Below are 21407 nucleotides of genomic sequence, written 5' to 3' on the forward strand. Positions count from 1 at the left end.
TATTTTAGGGAAGGGTTTACAGAGTGTTCAGGGACTCAATACTAGACCAGACTCGAAGTGATCCTCCTGTTTACAGCCTTTAAGAGCTAGGATTACAGGCAGGCATCACCATGCCCAGTCTCAGTTGCCATCTGGGCACACCCTGGGGGCAGGGCCAGCACAGCAAGCCCAGGGATCGAACCCCTGGTTCCTGTGCATTGCAGGCACCTTAATCCACTGAGCTATTTGGAGAAAACAGTTCTTAATGAATAAAAATTGTTCAGGTGGTTTTCAAGTCAACAACTAGGTGTCATTCCAGTTCCAGTTTTCTAAATGTATAACCTTGAATAAGTTACTTGACCACTGTAGACCCACCTTACTCATCTAAAATGAAGATAATAAATAATAGCATCTGCCTCATAGGGTTATGATATTAGAGGAAAATGTATACCATGTTCAGTGAGGCACCTGACGTATGTCAGCCACTCACAGTTGCTTCTGTTTTCATCGTGGAAATCTTAGGAATCAGCCAACAAATCATTAGCAATCTGTTGTCTACTGGGACATGCTGACACTCTCTAGCAACTAGTTGGAGTCTAATAGCATCAAAAATTGGATAAGTTGTTCCTAGATTAGTGTGTTCATTAAATAAGTGATTGCTTGAAGGCTCATCCGAAGTTGCTGTTAAAATAGTACAGCTGACTGAATTCTAATAGTTGTCAGTTATTAACCAACCCCAAGATGTTAACTGTAGCATATATAATAACACACTGGCCTTCAGTTACAGGTGAAAGATGTGGACAAGATGGTAGATAAAGGGCTGGGGAGATAGCTCGGCAGTCTAAGCACCTGCCTGACAAACACAAGGTCCCAAGTTCAGTCCCCAATACTGCATACTGTGCTGGCCCAAGAACCCCAGCCACTGAAACCAGATGTGGTGGTGTAAGCCTGTAATCCCAGCACTGGGAGGTTGAGACAGGAGGGTCACTGTGAGTCTGAACTGCATAGTGAGACCCTGTACCAAATAAATAAATTAAAATTTAAAAACAGATGGTAGATGAAATATTGTGCCACGAAGCTCCCAAAGTCAATAAGCTTCAACAGTGTGAAGCCCCAAAGGAATTTTGTGTTTTAAATATTTCTTATGCAGAGAATTCTGTTCAGTTGCATGTATGTGCCTAGATTGGCTTTTGGTAATTGGAAAGGTGAGTTTAACTAGAAAATAGAAGGTATAATACACAAATCATTTGAACTCCTAACTTCATGTTTTGTAAAATGAAGATAATTCCTGCTTCTCTCTTCTGATGGTGGCATTATAGTAATATAGGAACTTAAAATGAGTGGATTTAGAAAGAAAAGCATTTTCCAATTTGGCATTACTGTTACACAGTTCATTAGCATTTTTGTTCATTGTGGAACAGTTTTCAGTTTGATGTGAACTAAAATACATAAAATTCAGCTGAGAAGTTATCTGCAAACTTGGTATTTCATTGATATAGCTGAACATATATATTCTTTTATGAGTTTCAGCCATTTGGGTTTATTGGTGATGTTCTAGATTTGTAATATGAAACTAGTCACCATTCACTGAGGTTCAAATGAGGCTTTTTTGTAAGTTGAGATAACTCTTTTAAAATTAGCTCTTGTCCTCCCTCTACAGGAGAATTTGCAGCCTTCAAGTAGCCACACCATCATGGCAGCATCTACTCTTTATTTCTTAACTCTTGTGTTCGTACAGTTCGTTAACATCAAAACACAGTTCTGTTCCTCAAATCTTTTTTTAAAGATACAGAGTTTTCAATGCATAAGCTGGTATGGAACAGAATGGAATTTCCTATCCATCAAAAGAGGAAAGAATGTTTTAGGAACCAGAATTCTTTGCTGCCAGTGTTTCTTCTTCAACACAAATACCACGTGCATACAAGTCTGCCCACTCCCGGGAAGAAAGAGGAGAGACCCTGAATTCTGACCTTTTGATGGTCAGGCATGATGGAAAGAAACTGCTGCTACAGCTTGGGAAATTTGCTATGGAAAGTCTGCCAGTCGACTTTGTCCTTCTAACCACCAGATCAGCTTGTGGCTGATCATCTGATGGGGCAGCCTCAATCACCAAGCACGGTTCTCTTTGCTGTTCTGGGATGTTTGTGGAGCTCTTTCCCTTAGCCACCACTGGTTCATTAATTTCTGAGGGATGGAATCAAAATGCAGCATACCCTTTGTGTGTGGCATAGGTTAGTGCTTGATAGATTTTCTCACAGTGCAGTTCTCTTATTTAAGAAGGAGGGTGAGGGGTAGGGAACGTGTGGGCAGAGCGCGAGGGAATGCTGCATCTTCTTCCTGACCTCCCTGGTCTCTGGCCTCTGGTTGCCTTGTTCCCCGGGTTCTGCCTCAGCACGCGGGCTGGACAGTGCCGGTGCACATCGCCTTCTTTTCTCATTGGGTTCAGCAATGAAGATGAGGGTTGGGGACTCGTTTCCTCCACTACGTAGCAGACTCTCAGGAAAATACAGTCTAAATCTTCTCTGAGCTCTTCCAGTCACCAAGTACTTACATGGCTGCTTTGTCCAGGGCACCAAATGCCATGGATAGTATCTGATGAACAGCCTACAAAACTGCTTAATAATAGTTTTGAATGTGAGGAAATTATGTAATTTAAATGTAAGGTACAGGTTTTCATTTCTGAGTTTCTTCTATTATATTTTTATTAAAATGCAAATAATTTTCAGATTGAATTGAATTGGAATACAATACTTCCCAATAGAATTATATATCCTTAAAATTGTATTTTTGTTATATAATCAACTTTTAAAGAAAGATCATTACCCTTTTCTCTATATAAATATGGGGAGTCTTAGCATAATGACAAATATTTATAATTTTTAAATTAATGGTACTTGCTGGATCCATACTAACATCTTTGCTAATAATCTCACTGTTTCTTCCAACTTATTCCTACACTACATCCTACATCCTCTTTCAAGCCTTTTATCTAGAATATGCAACCTAAAATAAAAATGGTGGTATCTCCATTCATTCTCTTCCTTTTTTCCCAAGCCTGGTCTTCAAAAGGTTGGGTATTGGCAGCTGAGTTAGTACCTGGCAGCAGATAGAGAACAGAAATATTAGGGATATTGGGACCAAAGGAAGGTGTGTGAAAGCCTGTCATCAGTTGCTTTTGTAGAGAGCTGCTGTGGTGTGAGAAGCTAAATCCAGCCTATCTTCATACAAATGGAAAATAGAACCTAGTCATAGCTTCCCTTGGCCTTTATTAAAAGATATCATAAATCACAGTAACAACAAAGAAAGTGACTAGATGGACTAATGGCAAATTAATGGCAAATATCTCCCTTATGGGGAGTCTATCATCATTTGTTGGGATTTAGGAATGGGAATTAAATGAGATGACCTTCACCTAACTAAGCCACAGCCAAGGATCTGAAAGAAATTCAGCAAGACCTAAAATAGATCAAGGAGTATGAAATTATTGGTCAAATGTCTCCGATTCTAACTCCTGGCCCCACTATCTATCCTAGCCTACTGCTCACTACCCTTCGATGACTTTTGCTAATTCCTGTCATCAGAGGATGGCCCAGTGAAAAGTGTTTTTAGCTCTTACGTGAACATAGCTGTGTCTTTGAAGATTTAGAAAATGGCAGAGCCAGGAATTATGCTGATGTGAAAAGCATCTTCAGCGCATGGCATGCCACCTCTTTTTGAAAAGTGTTGGTCATTTGTTCTCTCTAAATACAGCTCTATAGGTGCTTCTAAACATGGCTGGGTTTGCTTCGCCAAGACTCACTCAGCTCTCACACCCTGCTGAAGAAAGCTGGGTGTGAACCTGGCACAGGTTCAGGCCTCACCTGAGACAGAGCCAGCTCCTGGGGCAGGAGATTAGCATTGGAATTCGCTAACCAAATGCAGATGACACAGTTTTTTGGTTTTTTCTTCCTTTCATTTTGGAATAGGTTGCTGCTTGATTTGAGAAGAGGGAGCAGACTGTTGATAGCAAATAAAACTGTGTCCAGAAGCCAGACTCAGGGTATTGACAGATTTTTATAAAGAACTTTAAAAGTAGAAATAAAATGTTTAAACTTTTATTTCCATTAAGTAGTGTTCTTATTCTATTTACAAATAATATGAAAAGAGGTTTCCTTTTGAGTTTGACTTTTTTTTTTTTTTTTTTTTTTTTTTTTTTTTTTTTTTTTTTTTTTTTTTTGATGCTTAGACTACAGAAAGACTTGTTGAGCTCCTAAAAGAGTACAAGGAAGAAGTCCTTATTTGTGCAAAGCACTTTATGAGTAAATGGTAGAGACAGTGTGTGGCTGCTTCAGCGATCGCCTTGTCATGCTGTAATTGTCAGTCTTGTCTGGAAAGTGGCTGCAGTGCCTTCTGCCATGTGTTCTATTTTTGCTAGGGAGAATGAAGCCCTCTGGAATATTTGAGAGCAACAAATAAAAGATTATTTTAAATATGTAATCTTCCTGATGGACTTTTTTTCTTCATTAAACTATAGAGTCAAGGACTCATTTTGTTTCATTTTGTTTTTTGAGACAAGGTCTCACTGTATAGTTCAGGCTGGCCTTGAACTCACTGAGTAGCCCAGGCTGACCTTAAATAGTGGTGATCCTCCTGTCTCAGCCTCTAAGTGCTGAGATTGCAGGCATGAGCCGGCATGCCCAGCAAAGACTCAGACTTGTCACGGAAATAATACTGACTAAAAAGGGTAGTTTATAAAATAGACGTGTGAATAGAAAATCCAGTGTGATCATTTGTATTTATGAGCACCTTAAAAAAAGATTCTGTGTAGCGGTCAAATTCTGGTTCCTGGATCTGCCAGTCCTGATTGTGTTTGTGGTCTGGTGAGACATACTGGGCACCTTAGAAGATAAAGTCTCATCTAAATCCCATGTTATATTTATGTTGATGTTGGAGAAGAAAGAGCATTATATAAAGAGATTATTTAGCTTTGTCAGCCTGAAACTTTGTAAATACTTCCTTCTTCCACTTGGCAGTCGTGGCACTTCTGTCATACACTGTTCTCTGGTGTTCGTCAGACAGAGCGGGAGTCCCTGCACCCTCCTCAGATCACTGTCCCCACAGCACAGCCACCTCGCCAGCCTCTGCAAACCTCTTCATCCAGCATCAGTGTGAAACACATTGCAGGGTGCAGGTAACCTCTTCAAAAAACTACCTCCTCAGACTGGGGAAATAAATAGCTATTTATTTTAAAATATGAACAGTCAGGAGCTCTAGAACATGAAGGTGATTTAAGATTTTATGTGTACTTGTATCTGAACACACTCATTTTGTCCAAAAGGGCATTATACATTGAAATAGTGATAAAAGAAAAAACACAAGGTGTAGCTCAGAGTATCTGAATGTTTTCGAAAGCAGTACCAGATCTGTTTAGGGGTTCATTTCAGAATCTTAACCTGAAGTCAGTTGTGTGACGTTACGTGGTTATGGCATTACTTTGCTACCGGTGATGTAATTTTAATTTGCAGTAGATTTGGCAAGACTGTATCTTCATGAAGAATTAGCAACGGCTCTGTCACATGCGCAGACTCTCCCATAAGTAGACTGCCAGCTGAAGGGTAAGATGGATGCTGTTGACCAGGTGCTCCCTTGTCCAGGTTGGTGTCCCTACTGCTAGAATAAACATCAGCACCTTGCATTAGCAGATGTCACCACTAGGCTACCCAGAACCACAGCCAGCACTGGAAGGTGTGATCCGAGCAGTGAGTAGTCTAAGGTCACGCAGCAAAATGGTAGCGGCGAGGCTCCAAAATAGACCTTGCCAACTTGCCAAATGATCTTATTACTGTGCCTTCATGATGCAATAAAAAAGCTAAAATTTTAGCAGAAATCAGTGATTTATGAAGAGAGCAGCCACTCTGGTTTAACTCAGCCGTGTTACTATTTTTTTAGAGTGCAATTTAGACTGCAAAGGTAAATGCACTAAGGAGTTTATAGCCAAAATCATATTTAAAAATGAGAAAACAGGTAAATTTTCAGTGAACAAATTATTTTTTTAAAGCACATAATCCCTAGTATAGTGTCAGATATATTTATCACATAGAGCAACTAGGTTGAAAATAGAGTTGTGACATTTCTAGAGAAACTTTTTCTACTCCCATAGATTCTTCAAAGCATGGAACTTTTATATATCAGAAATGTTTGGGACGTTTTAAGAAACTGTAGCGTTAGTACTGTATGCTGGGCAGCAATCGTGTATTGAGTTAGGAGAAATTAAATACACAACAGAATTGGATTTGATCTGTTTCCAGAGTACTGCTGCCAATCTATACACTGATTTTTCTAAGTTTGAAATGTAAGCTTGCCTCCCAGGACTTGTTCACAAATGAGGCTGGCCAGTGCTACTGACTATGCTCTGGTGCAGAGTGGGGACCAAAGAGGGAGTCTCTGGATTGGTCCTCTGCCAAGGACCATTGGAATCCTGAGTGGCCTGGCCAGTGTGTGAGATGGGATGCGCTTTCTGAATCATGCCGCACCACCCCACGACAGATGGTGTGCTGTCTCTAGCTCAGCCAGCGGCTGTTACACTGAGGACTCCGGTGTAGCATCTCTGCCTACAGAGGTTGTAGATAGGCCAGAGAGTGACGTAGACAAGGTGTTCATGGTCTGTGCTTCTGGCTCTGGTCAAGTTGAAAACTGGTGTGATGTTTGTGATAGCAGTACACTAGATAATTAATTTTTACAGGTAACTTATTTTCATTTATATTTGGGCAGACACATGTAAATTGAAAGTCCTAATTTTTATTAATTATGGAAATAACAGATCTTTATTAGGTATTTTTAAGGTAGAACAGAATCCAAAGTTTTAAATTTTTAAATTAGGGTGACAGATTTTTTAAAAAACCAAAAACCACTTACTCATAACCTCAGTGAAGTGATTTAGATCCTTTATTTCAGCATCCACAATTTCAACTATTTAGTTGTGGGTTTGGTTTGGTCTTTTTGAGACAGGGTCTCACTGTGTAGTTCAGGCTGGCCTTGAACTCAATATGTAGACCAGGCTGGTCTCGAACTCCTGCTAATCCTTCTGCCTCCACCTCCCAGATGCTGGGATTACAGGTGTGCACCACCACACCTGGCTGTTTATTTAGTTTTAGATTACTAAATTTCACTAAAATGTTTACTTTTATTTAGCTGTTTTGACTAATTGCAGTGATATAACCAATTGTGCGTGAGGTTACAGCCAGTGTACTGTTTTTTTGTGGTGCAGTTTTGGTAAAGAATTCTGTAGGTTGAAGTACTCTGAAAACAGAACTGAAATATATTTATTTCTGTTAGTATAAAAAGTTTTTGTGCAAACCTTTGCTTCTCCTGGCAGGCTGAGTGCACCGTCTGGCACCCGTGAAGGTTGATTCCTTTGGCAGTGTGGGTGCAGGGGAGTCGGGCAAGAATGCGCACAGCAGCGGGCCAAGACTTGGTGGTTGGCAGGGCTGGCGTGGGGCCGTGAGGACGTGGCCGAGTCCAGGTTCTGCTTTGGCAGTCAGTTTCTTGCATTTGTGTGCTAAGCCTTTTTGAACCCATGTGTGTCTGGATAGAGTATGAGCTACATAGGAAGAAACTGGTCTTGGTATGAGCAGCAGATTCAAAGATTGGAGCAGATGGAGAGGAATGGACCAAAGTGGGTTGGGGAGTAGTTAAGTCTGGGGCTAAGGAAAAGCTAATGAGAGTGGGCAATAATTTGGAATAAAATCTGAGTGCAATAAATGTGCTTTTTATTCTAAGCTGTGAAATTTTTTTAATCATTCCTTCCTAATTCATTTGTGTATTTTCCATACCTGATTAAAACTAGCTATGTAAACATATGCCTTTTTATTCATGTTAATTATCAACATCCATGGCTAACCTCTCTCATTTATGTTCATGTTACATTAGTTTACATTATGTATGAGAGAGAAAAAGTGTCCGTACAGGCTGTGCTCTTTTCCTTCCTGTATTTTAAAATGCACTGTGTCTGTGTTTCCTGTGGCTGTGCCACACGGTGCAGCCTTGGTCTGGCCTTCATGATGTGGAAGACCACCAAGTAATGCACGCTTGTGACCGTCGCGCCTGTGGGCTCCGATTCTTTCCTCATTCAGCAGTTGCCGCTTCTCCTAGGCTAGGACTGTACAGCCAAGTGGTCAGGAGGTTGGTTTCAGCATTCATCAGCATATGTCTTTCTCAGTTCTGCTCAATAGTTGTGAATGTTCTTTGGTTTAGACCAAAGAAAAGGAAATGCCTCCCCCATTTCATGTACTTCTTGATTTAAGAACAAGTTTCATGCAAGGGAGAAGAAAGGAAAATGCTTCATGCTGGAACTGCAGTGAATTAACGGCTCCTGTCCACTACTCCGAACCTCACAGCACCTCACACACACATTCCTCGTCTCTAACTGCCGAAGGTTCAGGTTTAGTTCACTTCAGTTCCACTCAAGCCTTGAAAGGGTTCTCATGGAGCCTGGATGTACCCCGTGAAAAGATGAGAGCTTTTTCATTGTGTAAGATCTCTCTATACCTGCTTTGCAAAAATTACAATGGAGTAACTATTTTTAAAGCTTATTTTTCAATTCATAAGAAAAAGACATTTATTTTCAGTCAAAAAGATGTCTCCCTCATATTCCTTAATCCTCAATGTTTGCCTGAATTTTTTTTTTTTTCTTCTTCTTCCTCATACCCATTTCCTGATACTTTGGTTCTCTTTCCTGCTCAGGTCCCTTCATTTGTACTTCGGAGTTTTTCTCATGTAAATTTGTATAATGGAAAATATTGTTCAGTTTGGATAGAAAGCATGGAGAACTAAATAAAGATAGCTCAAAAATCAGATTGAAGAAAATTATTTGTGTAAAGTTATTTAAAAACTGTATTATATAAAAGGCAAAAAGTTCTATGTACTTGATGTGAATATGCGAATATTGCTATAATAAAGATTGACTGCATGGAGAAGTCTATCAAGATTATTTTTGTAGCATTTACATTCAATTAAAAGCAGTCAGTGGTTTTAACAGTCATTTCTTCAAGGCATTAGAGACAGAAATCTATACTGTTTCCTGTGTTGCACTGATTTCCATTGGAATAAGGGGATAGAAGTTGTCTAAATTCCAGCGTGGCCTTTTAAGAGGTCACAAATATTAAGATGTTGTGGCCTTTTATATCTTTAGTTTAAGATGAGCACTGTCTTCCACAAAAACAAAATTGAAGTGTACATTGTTTGTTAAACATAAGTTTATCTGTAGTAATTCACCTCCTTTTGATGTAAGTCATACATTTTAATAGTATCCACAATATGCACAAACATGTATTTTTTTAAACTATGCACTCATGTTTTCAACAGTTTTTTTTTCTGTATTTTAGGGAAGGGTCGACAGGGTGTTCAGGGTCTCACTAGTAGATGGGACTTTTAGTGATCCGCCTGTTTACAGCCTCCCAAGAGCTGTGATAACAAGCCCAGGGAACCGCGCAGTCGCAATTGCCATCTCAGCACGCCCCCGGGGGCGGGGCGGGGGCGGGGCCAGAGATGGACCGGCAGGCCCCTGCCCTGCTTGCAGGTGCTTTAGTCGGCTGAGCTATTTGGCTAGCCCTAACACATTTCTTTAAATGTTCATTAACCCAATTGTTTTGATTTTATGCACATGATTTCTGAACAAGACCTGATCTTGTTTGCACATGCTACTAAATCTTTTTCTTGATTATAAATCTTACATAACTGAAACACTGAATTTATGAACCCTCATGACCTAAATTTTCAAAAACGCCTCAAAGACAGGGGATCTGGTTTTAAAGCTTCATGTGGAATGTCCTAAGAACAGTGTGAACAGACAGCACAAGAGTCCCCAACAAAACGTAAGCTTAAAAAATAAAATAAAATAAAATAAAAAATAAAATAAAATAAAAAAACGTAAGCTTAGGAATGTTTTCAGATCTTACTGGTTTTTTTGTTTTTTTAATTTAGTACAGGGTCTCACTACACAGATCGGACTTGTAGTGATTCTGTTTTTCAGTCTCCCAAGTGCTGGGATTACAGGCGTGCACCACCACGCCGCCTCAATTGCCCATGTCAGGGCTCCCCAGGGGCGGGGCCCACACGGCATGCCGGGGATCAAACCTCTGGCCACTGTGTCTGCCTAAGCAGGCACTTTAATCGGCTGAGCTATTTGGCGGGCCCTCAGATATTACTCTTAACATGCTGTTATAACTATTTTCCTCTGAACTAGTTTTTTCATCTGAAAATGTGTTCTATACTACCTTACAGCCTGATTTAAGAGTAACTGTGGCCTTTCTTAATGTTTCATACAGTAAGTGTTCCCTAAAATTTGTCTCAGAATTATGGGTTCCTTGGTTGCGTTGCTTTCCAGAGTCTCACTATGCAGCTCGGACTCGTGAGCCTCCTGTTTACAGCCTCCCCAGCACTGAGATTACAGGCGTGCTCCACCCCACCAGGTCCCAGCTCAGCACGCCTGGGGGCAGCGTTGGTGAGGCACGTGGTACTGACCCCTGGTCCCTGCACTTGCCTAAGCACCTCTGCACCTGCCCCAGCAGGCGCCGAGTCCACTGAGCTATCTGGCCCACATGGGTGTGTTCACTGCTATAAGATGCTTTTACCAACACTGCCACTGGCTCTTCTGGTCTATGGAGGTTCCATTTCAAGTTCAAGACCAGCCTGGGCTACAAAGTGAGCTCAAGGCCAGCCTGAACTACATAGCCAAGACGCTCTCTCAAAAAGACAAAAAAAAAAAAAAAATCTTAGAATAAGCTGGCCCAAGTCCTCTTACACCGCTGAACAAGCTCTGCCTAGTCTTTTGGAGCCAGGACCCATCCAAGATCATGATGGTGGTTATAGAACTGGATCCAAATGGCTGGTGGCTCTACAGCAGTGAGTTCAGACCTCAGGTGGACACTGCGAGGTCTACGCTAACCACCGCCAGCACAGATGGAAAGCAAAGGCCCAGCCGCAGAAACAGGCCCACATGCCAATATGGAGGTTCCCATTTCCTTGACTGATGTGCCCGAGTCAGCTTTTTCCATAAAATTACTTCCAGGGACCTGTGCAACGAAGTTTCTAGATCTTCATGGAACAGGCAGCACTCTTCACATACCACCTACACTGCATAACTCTGTTACCCAGCTGTGTTGACACTGTCACTTACACATGTTGAAACTGGACACCTGATCTCCACTGCCACCAGGAATTCCCACCACTGCCTTTGCATTCACAAGAATACCTCTCTACCCAGCTAAAAATCCCTGTAAATTTACTTCTAGTTGCTCAACAGTTAGAAACATGCTACATGCATTCGCTTTGCTTTGTTTTGCAGAGGGAGGTGCAAGCAGCAAGTATCTGTTGAACACCCAGAGCCTAGTCTGTCCCAATACAGGGGCTTTCCTTCAGAAATCTAGCTGGCAACCCAGGTTCACCACAAAGAGCCTAACACAGTGGTCTAGAACAACTGATTCCACACGCCAGGCCTAGCTCTAAGTTTTTCATGTTAACTCATTTAATCCATTTGACAAATGAGGAAATTAAGGGACAGATCAAAATAAACACTGTAATTTGCCCCAGCTGACAGCAAGTGAATGGCAGTCCCAGGACTAGAACCAGCAGGTCTGACTGGGGCCTGAGCTCCTAAAACAGTGTAACAGTTTTTCGTACTCCCAAGGTCAGACCCACTAGTAGACAGGCTCAGTGTGCAGACCAGACTAAAGAAAAAGTATCAGTGTGCATCACAGGCTGTGAGCCACTATTGTTCAGGTATGAAACACACAGGAAGTTTATTCTAAGGTAAGATCAAAAAGGTAGACTGCTCTGCTGTCACCTAGTCCATCTCTACCTAAAGTCAGTGTCCAGAATTTGAACTTCCTTTCGCCCATGAGCCGTAAGCCTGACGAATTACCCAACAATGCGCAGGCTCAGCTACACCTTACAAAATGAAGATAACGAGGACCAAGCACATCAGCACAGAATGCATTTATCATAGTATCTGGTCCTGTTTCCTGCATACGCGGCCATCAGTCAAGTGGCACCCTCTCCCACTGACCTTTTCTCATCTGCTACACAGTAGTGTGGAGCCTATTCCTCTGAGAAGCCTGGGACAATAATCTCACTGATGAGTGGCAAAGGAGAAAACAAAACAGATCTAAAAAAAGAGAACCACGATGGCTTTAAAACTCTGGCGATGAAGTCAGCTCCCCTCGGGAGGTGAACACGAGCCTGCAGAAGTACCTGCAGCGCCCCTGCTGTGGGAACAGGCTGCTGGAGCCATGGGGAGGAGGACCCGTCTACTCAGGATTGTAGCACCAGCGGAAGCTGGACAATACCTAGAAACAAATTTCAGAAAAACTGAAAAGCCCTGTTTCATTCCTCTGACCCAGTCAGAAGTGACTCAAGAGTCCTATGATGGACACACCCACAGCAGGTGCAGAAACACTGAGTGGCCTATGCTGACCCCTAACCTCTGGGTACCCAGCTCACAGAAATGGCCTGAGTGGCCTCATCACAACCAGCACAGGTGATGGAGACATGCTGCGGTTCTGCACGCCCTCTGTGTGGTCAGGCCTGACCAACCTGCTTAGCAGTGCGTGGTGCTAAGCAAGCAAGTCCACCTCCGCATCCTCCATGTCTTCGCTCATAAATGAAACTACGTCCGCATCCTGGGGTACCCACAAGGCTTAGCTGAACAGGCACGGGTACTTCTCAGCAAGCAGCTGGAGCGTAGAAAATAAAATACGCGTGTCATTATCAGAAACGTGACTCAGCTCATTCTTAGCCAAACTGCTTTAATTTACAATTTTCATGTACAACAGGCAGTCCATAATTTCTTGACATTCTCACCTGGCGCCTGCCTGTAGGAAAACAAAAATGGAAAGCATTAAGTACTTTTATATTTACAAGTATAGTTTTGTTATGGAATTATAATATATAAGCATTTATTGAGCTCTGACCACGTGAGTGGATTTATACAGAGAAGAGGCAAATCACACTTTTTCTTAGTTTATATTTGTCATGAAAAAAATAAAGGAAGCTGGGCATGGTGGTGCACACCTTTAACAGGAGAATCACTGTGAGTTCGGGGCCAGCCTGGGCTACCAAGTGAGTCTAAGGCCAGTCTGAACTCCATAGCAAAACTCTGTCTCAAGAAGATGAAAAATAAGGGCCAGCCAAACAGCTCAGCAGAGTAAAGCGCCTGCAAGCAGATGCAGGGGCTGGGGGTTCGATCCCCGAGCCTGCTGTCCCGGGTCTGGCACAGAACTGACAGAATCAGTCGTCTTCCTGTTTTGTTCTTGTGCTTCAGACTGAACCCAGGCCTTGTGCAGGTAGAAGTGCTCTCAATATGTCGTCCTTGATCAGGGAATGGGACCCAAAAACAACCCAACTTAGGAGAAACTCATGTTAGCAAAAAGGCGATAAGACCAGAGGTCAGCACGTGTGAAAAGTTCTTAGGGCAGAAATGAGACACGCTAACAGGACTGCCTGTGCCTCCAGCCGCAAGAAGACCTTTCCCCAGGACCTCAAAGGCAGAGTCAGACAAACATTTATGACAAAAGGTGGATGAGAGCTGAAGAGCAGGAAGTCGAGGCCCACCTCCCTGGGCAGAGCCGGCACACACTCAGTCCTCATCGTCAGGAAGGATGCCCAGTTCTTCGTCCGTCCACTGGGAAGGGTCCGGATATGGAAAGTGACCCTGAGGACAACCATTCGGAACAGAGTACAGTCAAGAACCCACTGGAAACTGCAGAGAAAAACCTAGTCATAAGCTTAACTGCAGCCCCTGACAAGCACAATGGTCCAGCGCTTCAATCTATAACTACATGGGGGGCACTTTCAGGGTCCCAACCTAAGCCACTGGTGTGTCTGTGATGGAGGCCAGCAGGAAGTGGAGGCAGCAGATTTCAGGGCTACTGCACACCTCAACAGTGCCCTGACGTCCTGGAAAGGACTGCAGTCGCCAGACAGGGTGCTGCACACCTAGGATTGCCGTAAATTCAAGGCCAGTCTCAATTAGAGTAAGACCCTGTCTCAAAAAAAAAAGTTTGAGGGCTGGGGAGATGGCTCAGTAGAATAAGCACATGCCTGGCAAGCGCAAAGGCCTTGTTCAATCCCCAGTTCTGCAAAAAAAAAAAAAAGAAAGAAAGAAAGAAAGAAAAAGTTTGAAATCCCCCTTAGTTCTCGCTGTGAGATGTGGGAGCCTCAGGGAGACATGAGCACCTGCAGCCCTGAGCGAGAAGATACCTGGGGACAGCACTGCCTGATACCTACAGCCATCTCTACTACCTCACCTGCAGTCGAACAGGGCGTTCGCACAGACCCACGCAGCTCCTTCCTGAGAGGCACGAGCAGCCCTGAGCAGCTCTTAGCCGTTCTAAGATGAATGGGATATTAAGCAACCGCATGCTCCCAACATCGTATAAAGTTTAAATGGGAGACAGTCTTCCTATCCTGAAAATAAGCCCAACTATACAAAAATCCAAAGTACTCTGGAGGCCTGCAGGTTAGCTCAGTTGTTTAAAGTGCCTGCTTGGGCAAACTCAGTCAGGCGCAGGGGACCACGGTTTGATCCCGAGGTCCACATGCGGCACCAGACCTGCCCTTAAGGCAGCCTAAGCCAGCCAAAAAAAAAAAAAAAAAAAAAAAATTCCTTCTCAAAGTACTCTGGGGTAGGCCTGACAGTGCGAACAGCGCAAAGGCAGTCTGGCTGTGTTTTTAACTCAGAGGGTTGGTCTTCATAACCCATGGGCTTGCTTGTGGCACAAAAGATCCTTCAGGGAACCAAGGGATGGAGGGAAGGGGAAGGGAATGTCAGAGGATGTAAAAAGAACTAAGATATGATACGTACATGTCTAAACTCCCCAAGACAAATGTAACCATTATGTACTACAAACTTGTGCCAATTAAAACCATTTTTAAAACAAAACAAAAACAAAAAAAAGTACTCTGGGTTTCTTGTCTTTTTTGGTTACTGTTCTGCTTGATGCCAGGGACTGAACATAGAATTTCATACATGCTAGGCACATACTAAGTCACTGAGCTGGGCTGGGGAAATAGCTCAGCAGTCTAAGTGCCTGGCTGGCAAACACAAGGACCCAAGTTTGATCCCCAACACCACATGCCATGCTGGCCCCAGAACCCCTACGACTCTGAAATGTGTATCAAGACCAACCAATCAATCAATCAATCACTGAGCTACACACCCAGCCTGTGCTCAGAATCACAGCTATAATTTCCTAGAGAATGGAGTCTATACAAATACGAAGAGGCTCAGCCAAGGCTAACCACAGGGTAGAAAGCCAGCAAAACTAACTTTCCTCTCAAGACAGAATAACGTACATCTTTCTCCCCAATGCTGGCTGCCCTGGGCCTTTTGGCAGAGGAGACAATATCTGTCATTTAAAGTAACTGAGATGTGAACTATAATTAAAGGGTAAGAGAATTCATTTCTACATTTCTTTCCATATTCAGCAATCTAACGGACACCTGAGACACAACCACCCAGATGCATATTATCATGTAAAACAGTTTAAAGGGCAACACATTTTCCTACAAACACATGGGCAACGTGGTGGTGAAGGGATGGATCTACCTACACAAGTCTTCAAACAGAAAAATGAGCTGTTAAAAGATCTTCCTGCCCCCACCCCGAAAGGATGAGAACCGTTCCCTCCCTTGCACTTACCAACACGGCATCTGAGTCATGCCAGAAGCGCCACAGGATCCAGAACCACATGGCTGAGCTTAGGACCTCGGCTTGGATCACCTCAGACCTGGTGGGCTGGGAACACTCTCTGTATCGGGGCCAGGCACGCGCACTGCCACCAGCACTAGGAGACAGAGCACATTGGACACGCTCGCCATGCTTTCTAAGTAGTAAGTCATCCAAACCCTCTGAGTGTCTTCTCTTCCGCCAAAATACAGACAGTGATATAGGTCTGCAATCCTGTGTACTTTCTAGCTTGCTTTCTACACAAAGCAGCAGAAATGTCAGCATTACTAGGCATTGAGGCACACGCCTATAACCCCAGCACTCGGAGGCTGAGACAGGAGAATCACTACCAGTCCAAGGCCAGCCTGAACTACATACCAAGACCCTGTCTCAAAAAAGGAAAAGAATGCCAGCGCTATGGTTTCTCATTATTTGTTGTTTTGCACCAAAAATATGAATGCACTAATTATGGAGAACTGGCCTCAAAAGTTTTGGTTAAGAAACTAAACCTGCAGTAGGTCACTAACTTATCCAGAAAAAATAAATCAACAAACTAATGTCTTATTTAGCCATCTATTTCAGAAACAACTTATGCCCTCTGTCTCTATTGTGTTCTTTATTGAAATCCAGCAGCACAGCACCTGCCTGGCAAGCGCAAGGCCCTGAGTTCAATTCCTGGTTTAAAAAAAAAAAAAAAAAAAAAGATGCCAGACATGGTGGCACACATCTGTAATCCCAGCACTCGGGAGGCTGAGGCAGGAGGATCGTTGCAAGTTCAAAACCAGCCCTGGCTACATAGTGAGCTCAACACCAGCCTGGGCTGCATAGCAAGACCCTGCCTCAAAGACAAAAATAAAGGAGACCACCACAGGGGAAAGATGACTCACAATGCCTTCCTAACACGCTAGCAGATGGGGAGATGGCTCAGTAGACTAAACGCTTCCCTGGCAAATGCAGGGGCCTGAGTTCAATCCCCGGCACCACAAATAAATAACTAAAATAAAATAAAACTAATACGCTAGCAGCTCCAAACAAAGCAAAGAAACAGTATGAGTAAGGCTTCTGTGGAGGTTTTTCACTTCTTTGACAATTTTGACAAACTGGCACACATCCATAAAGGCTATATAGTTTATTTAGTTGGACTGTAATTATTATCACTTGACTCAATTTATACTTAATGAAGCTATTTCTAAAAATGCTCTTTAGGGCCCCGGGAGGTAGCACAGTAGACTAAGCGCTTCCCTGGCAAGTGCAGGGGCCTGAGTTCAATCCCCGGTTCCGCCAAAATAAGTAAATAAATAAAGCTCTTTAGCCAAGGGTGGCGGCTTATGGCTCTGACAGTCCCAGCACTTGGGAGGCTGAGGCAGAGGACCACTGCGAGTTCAAGGCTAGCCTGGGATACACAGTGAGACCCTGTCTCAAAACATCAAAAGAATGAAAACTAAAAGTCCTCTTCAGCAGATATATGTATGCTAATAAACCAAAATGGATACAAACTTTTAAAGAATTACTAAATAAAATTTGTTCCCCAATTTCAGTCCAGATAGTAATGAATTCAGTATATGAATTTTCTTGTACAACTTTTTATAAAAGCACATAGTCCCTGTTACCATGATGTGTTTCTGATTCTGAATGGCAAAGTTCCTTTTTTTTTAAATCTTTCATGAGGGCCAGCAAGATAGCTCAGTGGACTAAGCACCTGCTTAGGCAAGCACAGGAACTGGGGTTTGATTCCTAGTACTGCGTGTCACGCCAGCCCTGCCCCCAGGCACACTGAGCCAGCCACCCCGAGTCTGGGCGTGGTGGTGCATGCCTGCAATCCCAGCACTAGGAGGCTGAAAACAGGTGGATCACTGTAAGTTGGAGACTCGTAGCAAGACCCTGTACCAAATACATAAAAATCAGGGTTTGGCTACATAGCTCGGACTCGTAGTGATCCTCTGATCTCAGACTCCCCAGCACTAGCATTACATGTGTGCACCACGACACCCAGTTTCAGTGGCTGGCACGGTGCATCCAGGGTTCTGGGACCAGTTGGTAGGGGGATCGAACCCCAGTGCTTGTGGTTGCCAGGCAGGCACTTGGACCACCAAGCTATCTCCCCAGCACACGAACAGCAAAATTCCTAAGGTTTGCTTTTGGGGTTTTACGGTTTTGCAGTTCTTGACCTTGCTATGTAGCTCAAGCTTGTGTTAAACCTGGTGGTCCTCCTGCCTCCTCTCTTGAATGCTGGGAATACAGGTGTGCAACATCACACCTGGCTACATTACCTAGGACTGTTTTTATCTTCTCCCACTCTAAAAATTAGCTGTTCTATGAGTGTATTATGTGCCTGGTACTACACTGAACATTTTGTAAGCATTACTGTATCTCATTTAATTTTCCTAACAACTTTATGATTATAGGGTCTGTGTATAGGTTGTGAGGTAGATCCTATCAGTTTTACAAGTACAGACACAAGTACTGCTTGATGACTAAACTTAAGATTTTAAATATTACTGCAAACACCATTAGTCATGCCTTCCTTGTCTTAGCCAAATCTTGGGCTAGAGATGTAGCTCAGTTGTAAAATGTTTACGTAGCATGCACCAGGCCCTGGGTTCCATCCCAGGCCGCACCACATTTTTTACTTTCCAGGCAAGTACTCTACCACTGAGGTGCATTCTCTAGGCTTTTTCAAAAATATTTTATTACTGTCAATTACTTCTATAAAATACAGGGTTTCAATGTTTTCATACACAAAAACATACATTTTTATCATACCCATCCTCCCTTTTGCTCTCCTCATAACCTCCTCCCACCCCATCCTTTTCAAATTTTGAGACAGGAGTTCACTGAGTTGCTCACGATGGCCTTGAACTTTGGATCCTTCTGCATCAGTTTCTCAAACTGGGATTACAAAAATGGACCACCAACCTGGTACAACTTTTTGTTGTTGTTGTTGTTTTGTGCAAGGTCTATAGGATCTCACTACACAGACCAAGCTTGTAGTGATTCTCCTGTTTTCAGCTTCCCAAGCGCTGGGGTTACAGGTGCGGGCTACCATGCTCCGCCAGCTCAGCACACCCCGGGGGCAGAGCCAGCACAGTTGGCTGGGAATCGAACCTCCAACCCCTGCATCTGCCTAAGAAGACACTTTATGCACTGAGTTATCTGGCTGGCCCTCAGACCATCTTTTTATTGACAAATTTTCCTATGCTCCTTAGCTAGTTGGGCACTCCACAACACTGTCCTTGGGGCTGGTGAGATGGCTCAGTGGTCTAAAGCACCTACTTAGAACAAGCTAAGCCAAGCAAAGCACAGGGACCGCGGTTCAATCCCCCAGCACCACATGCCAGCTCGCCCGCCCCCTAGTGAGCTGAGCTGGCCACACAAAAATAAATAAATTAATAAATAAATTAATATTTAAAAAATAAAAAAAATAAAAAAAATAAACCACTGTCCTTGATGTCATCTATGACATCATGAGGGTGCTGGCTATCCACATTGCAGCCCACAGACTAGGCGGTCCAGGATCTCTTTAATGGTTCTACGAAGTTCAGAATCCAAATCAAGATAAAACTTTTTTCTTTAAAGATAAAACTCGGGGGCCTGGCCCTAGCTCAGGCCTTTAAGTGGCTGCTTCCACAAAGCTGTCAGCCTCAGGTTGCTGGAGTTCGAACCTCACAACTCTCCCGCTGGCCAAAAGTGCCCTGAAGGCGTTCGAGGAACAAAAAATAAAAATAAAAAAAATAAAGATAAAACTCTTTAAAAAATAAAACTCTTACCACACAATTAATTCCATCTTTGTGAGAATATTTACCCAATATATAACATTTATTTTGAAGGCTCTACATAAAGTATTGATTAGTTATGGAAGATATAAGAGGTTATTTTTTCTGTAGGGCTTTATTATGTATTTTTTCACATATTGTCTATAATGGCCTCAGATACCAATTATATTTAACAGTATTTACTCAGAATCTATCTGCATATATTGCAGTCTGTAAACAAATCATATGGAACAATTCATACAGTAATAACAGATTTCCTCTTTGATAGCTTTTAGCTACAAGCTAAGGATATGGGCACATCAATAAAAATCATTAAAATAAACTTTGCTTATAGTAGGACTACAGTTCCAACCCATCCTATCCACTCTCTACATTTCTTTCATTGCTAGAGTGCTATTATTATTTTTTTTTAAATTATTTATTTATTTTTATTTATTACATTTATTTATTGTGTGTGTGTGTGTGGCCAGCTCAGCCCACCAGGGGGCGGGGCTGGCTGGCATGTGGTGCTGGGGGATCGAACCACGGCCCCTGTGCTTTAGCCAAGCTTGTTTTAAGTAGGTGCTTTAGACCACTGAGCCATATCTCCAGCCCTAGAGTGCTATTATTAAACTGTAAATTGAAACACTGAAGTGGTAATCTTTTTGAACAATGATTAGAAAGAGATCAGTTTTAGAAAAGAACCCATGGCATAACAATGGTCATAATTTCAAGAAATGCAAAAATCCAACAAACACCTAAATAACTGTTATATATGGACCACATTAACTCTACTGCGGTAACCAAATACCCTGCACAACCTCCAAAAGCAAGAGAGAGAGAGAGAGAGAGAGAGAGAGAGAGAGAGAGAGAGATACTATTTTTTAAAATTTGTTTTCCAAACATCATCCACCACCTACAAAAATAAAGTCTCAACCAAAAGCAAAATCCATGGAAAAATAATGTGGCTGGTGATGCAGGGGCGGAAGAGCACTGACCTAGTGGCCCACAGGGCATGGTCCATCCCCTGCACCCTATCACCAAGTATGGGGCTGGGAACAAGGTAATGGACAAGAGTAAGGCTGGGGATGCTGCTCAGTGATTGAGCGTTTGCGGAGAGTGGGTGAAGTCCTAGTTTGATCTCCAGTGCCAAAAGGGAGGCGGGGGAAAAAAGCCTGAGAACCAAGCAAGATCTGAAGCTGCCAGTTATGAGAGTCCTTGAACTTTCACCCTGTGAAAAGCTACAAGAGGTTGTGGACCAGGAGATGCCGCCTGGGAAGTCGAATTCATTGCTAAAGGATAAATACCAAACTATGGAGAAGGAAACCAGAATTTGTTACTGGAAGCCAGGCATTAGGTAGGTGTGCACCCAAACTCACGCTTAAGTAGGTTGGGCCTTTGTGGTCCAACTCCCCACCCCAAGAATTTAAGGTAACTGGACTGGTGGTGCCCTCAGGCTACAAGTAAGCTCTCAAAGAATCCGAAGACAAAAGCTCAGGGAAGACGATCTCACAAAAAATAAGACACCCTAAGGAAGAAAACAAAATAAAAAAAGCATATACAAAGAAATAATGGCTGTTCCAACATAGGTTTTTTACTAGTCCTAATCCAGGACCACTAGTCTCCACCACGCTGCCGCACCATCCGGGGGTCCACATCCCACCTGCCGCCCCCAGGCGGACCACAAGACCCAGCATGCTTCGCGCTGAGGCAACGCAGGGACACGCCTCTGCCACCCCCCGCCCGCCCGCTCCAGCCCCAAGGTGAGCGCGTCTGAGCGCCGCGCCTTCGCCGCAGCCCTGGCCACCTCCCCGACAACTCACTAACGGACTCCGCCACCTCCGCCACTGCGACCTCGGAAGAGGCGGCCTCCCACGCGCGCGAAAGGCGCCAGCCGGGTCAGAGCGGACATGCTCTCTCCACGTCCCACCGCTGTCCCAGGCCGCTCCGCCCCGCCCCGCCCCGCCCGCTTA

General features: G+C 43.4%; 2 protein-coding genes across 9 annotated transcripts in view; one reads left to right on the forward strand and one right to left on the reverse strand.

Annotated features, from left to right (window-relative positions):
- Braf (B-Raf proto-oncogene, serine/threonine kinase) overlaps positions 1-4094 on the forward strand; it is a 175666-nt gene extending 171572 nt beyond the window's left edge. For 3 of the 8 annotated variants that reach the window (XM_023712828.1, XM_023712831.1, XM_004629038.3), the window contains one exon: positions 1640-3012. In XM_023712828.1, the coding sequence (XP_023568596.1) occupies positions 1640-1662 (23 nt within the window). In that variant the 3' untranslated portion in view covers positions 1663-3012. Of the gene's footprint in view, positions 1-1639 lie in introns of all 8 variants that reach the window. The other 5 variants (XM_023712827.1, XM_023712830.1, XM_023712825.1 and 2 more) reach the window with 3 other exon arrangements.
- An 8634-nt stretch (positions 4095-12728) lies between these two features.
- Positions 12729-21400, reverse strand: Ndufb2 (NADH:ubiquinone oxidoreductase subunit B2). Its single transcript, XM_004629039.2, has 4 exons — positions 21258-21400; positions 15656-15800; positions 13567-13666; positions 12729-12827 (listed from the first exon to the last, which is right to left on the reverse strand). The coding sequence occupies exons 1-3, from the start codon at positions 21344-21346 to the stop codon at positions 13592-13594; spliced, it is 309 nt and encodes a 102-aa protein (XP_004629096.1). The 5' UTR covers positions 21347-21400; the 3' UTR covers positions 12729-12827; positions 13567-13591.
- Between the last annotated feature and the right edge of the window lie 7 nt (positions 21401-21407).

The sequence above is a fragment of the Octodon degus genome, unplaced genomic scaffold (genome assembly GCF_000260255.1).
Source record: "Octodon degus isolate 3935 unplaced genomic scaffold, OctDeg1.0 scaffold00027, whole genome shotgun sequence".
NCBI classification, from domain to species: Eukaryota; Metazoa; Chordata; class Mammalia; order Rodentia; family Octodontidae; genus Octodon; species Octodon degus.

What these genes read in the sequence shown, in the direction of transcription:
- Ndufb2 (XM_004629039.2), bottom strand. Translation starts at nt 21,346, where the DNA reads ATGTCCGCTCTGACCCGGCTGGCGCCTTTCGCGCGCGTGGGAGGCCGC. An exon ending in GGAGGTGGCGGAGTCCGTTA is followed by an intron (nt 15,801 to 21,257) that starts GTGAGTTGTCGG and finishes TCTGTCTCCTAG; the next exon opens with TGCTGGTGGCAGTGCGCGTG. An exon ending in ATGACTCAGATGCCGTGTTG is followed by an intron (nt 13,667 to 15,655) that starts GTAAGTGCAAGG and finishes GGTTGTCCTCAG; the next exon opens with GGTCACTTTCCATATCCGGA.